Genomic DNA, 7,313 nt, shown 5'->3' with positions numbered 1-7,313 from the left:
GAAAGGTGGGAGCCTTGGCTGGGGAGGGAAAGATGATAAGGGGAGATGAGAAGTGACCAGAGGCACAGCCACTCTGCCATGTGCATGCTGGCAGTGTAAAGCAGGGAACCACTGCCACCACAGCAAGCCACATCTGGGAATGCCTGCTGTAAGAAGAGATGGACAACCAGTTTTAAGGTGCAGCTGGGCAAGCTGATTTTTGTTAAACAAACAAGCATTTATGGGTTGTCTGACTGCAGAAGTGTGACTCAGAACAGCACCTGAGTAATGCTGCTGTCAGCCTGGGAGCTGAATAAAGGTGAAGAAATCCACAAAGCAATCGTTCATGTCTGGCTTTCTGGCAGACTGCACCTTAGCAGCCTCTTAGTGCCTCTTTTCCTTCCTTAATTGCTTCTATTCTACTTGACTCTGGATTTTCTCCAGGACTCACTGTTAACAGTTACTATCTGGTGGGTATCTATGTCATTGTCTCTGAAGGGACTTCTCCTCACATTGAATATAGTTTGATTCGAAGTAAAGCAGCGAGCTACAAATGCCCTCAGGCTTCTCCTGTGTGTCTCAGTTACGGCAACATTAGCCTAGTTAGGCAGGGTTCATAAACATGGGGTGTGTGTTTATGATACAGATAATTTGATATAATGGCTAGCTGCCAGTCACAGAGGTGAGTCTGCTCCTCCTGTCAACAGGTTCATGCTCCTGCTCCAGATCATGCTACTTGTTTGACTCCTGCTGACACAGTCCAGGACAATGACCCAGCAGAAAACTTCACTTTTTTTTCTGGACTAATTTCTGCCAGGCTGACATCCTCTGTTGGCTTGCCAAGGTGAGATGAGCATCAGCACTGGCACAAGAAAGGATACAGGCTTGCTCAAGAGAGAGGGAAGATAGTAATTAGTAACACAGAAGCACCACATACATTTGGTTGATTGGCTGTAAATCCACACTTTTGCAACTCGCTATTCGGCTTGCACAGAAGGACTAAAACTGCCATCAAATGAGGAGCCTTTTCTTCCTCCTTTTTCATCACTAGCAAGTTCTGTTTGCAGGCTTGTTGTTTTCATTTTTTCAGATCACTTCAAAGACAAGAAGCATTAATGGCAGTGGGGGAAACACAGCAAAGAAGAGGGGAAAGCAAAAGAAACAACAAGAAATGGGATAGGAAAGGTCATCTCTGTCAGCAGCAGCAGCAGTACATTAGATCATTAGCACAAGGTAGTCCTGAAATCATTTGCTTGGCTACTCCCAACACTGCACGTGCTGCCTCTAACCTAGGGCACAGCTGGGAGAAGGGGTGTTGCCATCTGGGAGATGCCATTCTCTTCTTTCTCAGCTGGGATCCTAGGTTCCTACTCTCCCCTCTGTTCTTCTGCTTGACTCTCTCCATTAGCTTGCTGACTGCAGCTGCTGGGGTAGTTTGACCCTGGCAACACTTACACAGATGCTGCTGGGAGCTGGATCTGCCTGCACCAGCACGTTATTCCTGTACCACTGCATGGGGACTCCCATGTTAGCCCATTTCTTCATCCAGAACCAGCACGCTGATGGATTGGAGGTGCCTAGAGCCAGAAGAGAAATATATCAGATTATCACAGTGCCATCACCTGCTGGTTGTAGCTGTTTTCTGGGCTCTTGTGTCAAACTTTACCAGAGCTCAGGAGCACTCTGAGTGGAAGCACTGGGAGTCTGCATGCTGGGACCAGAGGAACTCTCCCCTCCTCAGTACAAGGGGAGAAATAGACCAAGAAATAAGACAGCATGCTGAACTGTATAACCATTAAAAACAACAGCAGTTCCATAGTGAAGCTGATCCATGCAGGTACAAGTATGCTGTTTAACTACTATGTTCCCTAGCACTTGTCCAGCTCACATGGAACCTCCCCTTATATGCAAAACAGGTTTGCTATTTAAATGTCTGCTTGTGTATACATGCCAGCTGCTAGCTTTTCCTGGGGATCCAAGGCAGCTGACATTGCTGCCAATATAAATTATTTTGCAGGTTGGAGACTAGTTGGCAAGAGTGTGGTGAGCCTCCCTTTTATCTAATCCAGTAGGAGTGCTTTTTGGGTTTGTTGTTTGGGTTGGGTTTTTTCCCTTTGACGTGACTTCCAGGAGACACAGAGTGAAAGAGGTATTTCTTCTTCTTTTTTTTTCCTTTAAGAAAAAAAACCAACAACTTTTTCATAATAGTGGACAGTGCTAGGAACTGAAAGGGTGAATACATCTTGTAGGTTCAAGTAGGAGTGCAGTTTGTGTATTCCTCCACCAAAGGTGTGCTAACATAAATACTGCTGCTTCATGTAATTCCTCTCTAGTGCTAAGAAAATCTGCACTTAAAGGTACAAGAGCTAGTGCCAGGCTGAGCCTGTTTTAAAGCAGAACTTGATTGATTAGGAAAGCATGTAATGGGGAGGATGAAAATCCCCTTGTAAGTGTGGTATAAGGTTTTTACCACAAGAAACACTTTCTGTTTCTACTGTGGTTAAAAAGTTTAATCCAATTGGCTGATGGATTAAAGTAATTCCAGTTTTGTGCCTTTTCAGTTTTGAATCCTGAATGTTTTAATTTGTTTAAGGTTTATTGTTTGACAGGTCTCACTGATAACCCTTCTTTCAGACTTTATACTGAGGGTGATTTATTGGACTAAATACATGTGCTGTCTGGCTTGTTAAGAAATCCCATAGCCTAGATTTAGTGTAGGATCTGGTCTGTGGGCATAAGAAAGTTGCAAATGAAGTGCTGTGACGCTGGGCTTTGGCAGAAACAGGCATAGTCATGCTGTTTGGCTAGGAGGAAAGGCTTGCACACAGGAATATGCTGTGTAGCAAGCGCCTGCCCATGGCAGGGGTGTTGGAACTAGATGGTCTTAAGGTCGTTTCCAAACCAAGCTGGTTTATGATTCTATGATTCTAAGTATTCTAGAAGAAGATTGGGCCTGCTATTTCTTAGCCTTGTACAACTGGAATGTGGCTACTCCTGCCTCTTCCCCCGCTCCATGCAATATCCCAATGAAAATGCCTTCTTTCAGTGAAACAAGAAATGTATTTCAGCATAGCAGTTAGTTGACTTTTATCAGTTTGGAAAGCACTGTAAGCCCAGGTCTGATGTTGAGTAGAGAATGACTGGTGCTGGATTCTTGTGCTTGCCTTGAAAAGCGGGGTTTTAGTTGGGTTTTGCACTTGGCTCTCTTGGGCCTTTTGTTTGGTTTTGCCTTCGAAAAGCTCCCTTAGTGGGTTGGTTTGTACTTTTGGGATCTATCTGAATTCCTTCAGGAACAAGCTGCCTCCTGCACAGAGCACTCCAATGAGGACCAAGGGATAGAGTTCAGCATATTGCCTCATTTCTGCTGGGCTTCTTTGTTTTTAAAGACATACTGTCATTTCAGCTTGGATCTGTACATGTTAAGGGCTGAGGCCAGGAGGAATGTTACCCTTTTTAGTCACTTGTTTTGGAGAGGGCAAATAAACATGCAAGGGCTCATTCTGCTCCTTAGACAAGTCCATGTGAGCTTCCTTGAAGGGCAGAAGTGGAAGGAACAAGTATCCTCTCCTGGTGTCTGCCAGCACCTATCCCTTATGCAGCTTGGGCTCCTTCCAGGCATCAGATCCATCACAGATTTATTTGTTGACAACTGTTACTGCTTTTGACTCTTCTGGTGTGCTGGAGACAGTCTCCGCTTTGGAAATCGTTACAGCTGTATAACTTGCAAACTATGAGTAATGGTTTCCTCCGATTTAACTCCCCCCTTCTCTTACGTGTTTCCACCGTGCCTGTCTTCCCTTGTGTCTGCCCAGTTCTGCCTGGAGGTGAGGTACTGGATCTCAGTGCAGCAGCTTCCCTGGTGCCTTGGAGAGGAACTGCGCATAGAGCTCAATCTCCCTGAACAGGACACTTCACAGGGATAAGCCTGGCAAATAAAAGCAAAACTCCAGTAAATACCATAATGGGGAAGGAAATACTGGCTCAGTAGCTACATGATAAATTTCCCTTTCCCTCACTAGCATCTCTGTCTGGACAGAGGTTACCAGCTACCTCTTTTTCTCCAAGGAAAAAGTTACCACATCAACTCTGCTTCCCTTTTCTCACCCCTTTACCTCACACAAAAGCACAGCTAACTTTTCTCTCCAAGGTGATTGAACTGAGACTGGTCTGAGCAATTGTCTCCTGCTTGTATTTCAGGCCTTTGTGTTCTCAGAAGTTTGTGGGTTTTTCCAGTTATACCTCTTGGTCTTTCAAAAGATATTGCTGGCTGCAACACTACTACCTTCTTCTTTCTTGCAGGCCACCCAGTGCTATTTCAGTAGGGTTTAGGAGCAAATTAGCATCATGAACACATGCATCCCTTGGCAGTTAAACCTCAGAGGGACTGGTGTGTGTGATATGAATTCCTGTTAGAGTATGAGCTTTCGAACACTCTTTGTGTGGCTGTCCTGACGATGATTTGCTAATCTTACTTCTCTTTTATTCAGGAGGGCGTAGCTAGTGGTTTTGCCTTTCAAAATGGATAGAGGTCAAGAGAAAAATAGATTCCTTTCAGTTGGCTGGAGAAGTAACTAAAGCAGCATTATTCTTTAATAAGTATATTAAGAAATTTAAGCTTATTTAAAGATTCTGCATTTTTTATTCTGTGTGAAACTCAAACTGTTGTGACTCAATTTCTGCTTGAGGATCTACAAGGGGAAGGTAGAAGCTGTATACTGACTTTAAGGGTGTTTTAAAAAGTATGGAAGTGTTTCTCTGCAGATGGATACATAGTGTGCAATGTATACATACAGACATAATACCCACACTGTGCATAGAGAGTATATATACAAATGTGTGTGTTTATACACACAGTATGTGTATACACACATACTGAACACATATCCTCCCATTCAGTCTCTGAATAGATGGAAAAGTCACTTGGTTCTAGGATTTTCTTCAATTATAGTTGCAGGTGCTGTGTCCAGGACCCTCAGACTTATTTCTATGGTAGTTATTCCCGGCCTTTTAACATCCCACCTTCCCTCAAACCCCATTTGGCACTATGAGGAAGAGAAGTGTTCCAACATCCACACTGAGCATCTCACAGAGAGGCTAAAAGCATGGGCAGAGATGTCCACAGATGACAGACTTGCATGGGATGCACTCAGGCGCAGCAGGCTGCACAGCAGGCTGCACAGCCTCCCGTCGCACTGGTCTCTTGACTTTGCACTGGGGACTTTGTGTGGCAGCCTAGATCTCCACTCTCCCCCTTGGCTTTGGTTTTGTTTTTTTCATTTCTTTTCCTCTCCCCTTGCCCTGCCCTGAGGCAGGATTGCAGTATTGGAATGGCATCATGAGCAGGAATGCTAGAGAACCTGTGCTGCTCTAGGCAGGCTGACTAATCTCCCTTTAAATAATCTCCCTTTAAATAGTCTGGAAGCACTCTAGTGCGTTTCTGTTTCAGGAGCCATGAGAACACAGGCATGATTGTGGTCTGTATAAATAGCCAGATCCATGCTGGTAAGTAGTGAACAGTGCAGTTCTTTGCTCTAGGAGGGTCTTCCTATTTTCTTCCTGTTGCTGCATGGATAGCTGTGTTCAAATTCTGGTAATGTTTCTGTCTAATAGTGGTGCTGCTGCCTTTTCTCAGACTTCCATGTCATCAGCAACAGTGAGGAGGAAACAGCTACTCCTCAGAGATAGATTTCTGTCTCCTGTGGCTTTTCCTACATCTCCTTTGTCTTCTGTACAGCTGCCTTTAGCTAAGAGAGTGCAGTTCAAATCCTCTTGATCAGTGCTGTGAGTTGAAAAATCTCACTGATATTTATAGCATCTGGAAGGCGAAGGCAAGGAATGTTTGAATACTCGCTGCCTAGCTATGGATCTGGATAGAGCGTAATGTGATGGTCCTGTCTGAGGAGGATTAACTCAGCTTATCTGTGCTGTTCTAACTCAGTAATCAGCAGTGCAAAAAACCCCCAAACAAACACACACAAAACCACCAAATTGTTAACCAAGTCTGTATTAGTTATGCTGGCTAATATAATCTTTTCTCTCCTAAGATGGAATAGCACAAACTATTCTCCAGGAAGGTATGTGCACTCTGCAGCTGCAAAAGCAATTGTCAGGTTGCCTCCATCTGTTTCTGGGTTATCAAGACAGCCTTCAAAAACATAAGGATCTGATACCTGGCCAATAGCCACTGTAGTGCTTTCCAAGATTTAGGTAAATACGAGAATCCTCAACAAAGAGCGCAGCAAGTCTTGCCTCGGCTGAGGTAGGAGGCATTTGAATTTCTTACTCATAGTGTATTGTCATCTTCTCCCTGCCATCCTACCCACTCAATGCGTCAGAGATCTAATATTTTTTTTCTTCCCCCCCCTTCCCTGTTGAGCAGAGGATATTTAGGCTTCAGCTTCTGGTATATCATGTCAGAGATCTTTACCCCCCTGCTGCTCAGACATAATTCCCCTGAGCCAGTGGGGTTCTACCAGGGTAGGAGAGGCTTGGTGCAAGAGGATAAGGGCCTGAGTGGGTCTGAGGAAGAGAGGCTATGTGGGGATATAAGACAGACCGCTTACATAGAGGTAACTTCCCTAAATGCTTCCTCATGTTTGTCTTCCTCCCTAATGTTACTTTTAATTCACCCTAGAGATGACAAGGAATGCGACACCATTCAGACCATTCTTCAGTCTCAGAGGGGAAGAGATGTTCTCTTTATTTTTTCATGCTTAGTGCTCACTACCCTCAAATAGGGGCACAGCTGAGGCCAGGGATTGCCTTAGTGTGTCATTTAGATGGGCTTTTAAGCTCCTACTTGGCAAAGCAGAAGTTTTGTGCTGGGTTTTGGAAACACCATCAACAAAGGCAGTAATGGTCTTCTGAGGGAAAATACTGTAATGTTTTATTATCAACAGTTTTCTGAATGGCAAAGCAAATCCACAAAAATCCCAGCCTGTGGATTTAATTAAAAAGAAAAAACAAACCATAGGCAGCTTTTCATTAACTGTTTTTAGTGTACTTGCATCACTCCAGTAGGATCAACCAGGCTGTTGCTGGGGTAAGACTGGTCTGTGTTGCCAGCTAGTATGCAACATGTGGGTTCTCTTTGGAAAAGCACAAGAAAAAGACAAAGCAGAAATTCTGTTTCAATGCAGGACAGGTCCCACTGAGCAGGGAAGGCAAAAAGCAATGAAATCTGTCCCATTTTGCTGGGTTAAGGATGAGTCAAATGAAGTACATTTTCTCTTCTTCCCCCTAGCACAATGGCTTCATTTCCTGTCTTGAAGCAAGAAACGTTGTTCCGGAACGGTACCTGGAGCTATCGAATTCCAGCCCTGCTCTACCTGCCA

The 7,313-nt window shown here is 44.3% G+C and overlaps 1 protein-coding gene across 1 annotated transcript in view; it reads left to right on the top strand.

The window, feature by feature from the left end:
* Positions 1 to 7,226: 7,226 nt before the first annotated feature.
* NEU2 (sialidase 2 (cytosolic sialidase)) overlaps positions 7,227 to 7,313 on the top strand; it is a 2,957-nt gene continuing 2,870 nt past the window's right edge. Inside the window, exon 1 of the mRNA XM_010015342.1 lies at positions 7,227 to 7,313. This exon is cut by the window's right edge and continues 4 nt beyond it. Within this exon, the coding sequence (XP_010013644.1) occupies positions 7,227 to 7,313 (87 nt within the window).

This window comes from Nestor notabilis, unplaced genomic scaffold, assembly GCF_000696875.1.
Source record: "Nestor notabilis isolate BGI_N333 unplaced genomic scaffold, ASM69687v1 scaffold8560, whole genome shotgun sequence".
Classification (NCBI taxonomy): Eukaryota; Metazoa; Chordata; class Aves; order Psittaciformes; family Psittacidae; genus Nestor; species Nestor notabilis.
Note: the sequence above shows the minus strand (reverse complement) of the source record. Positions and strands in the feature narration are given on the sequence as shown.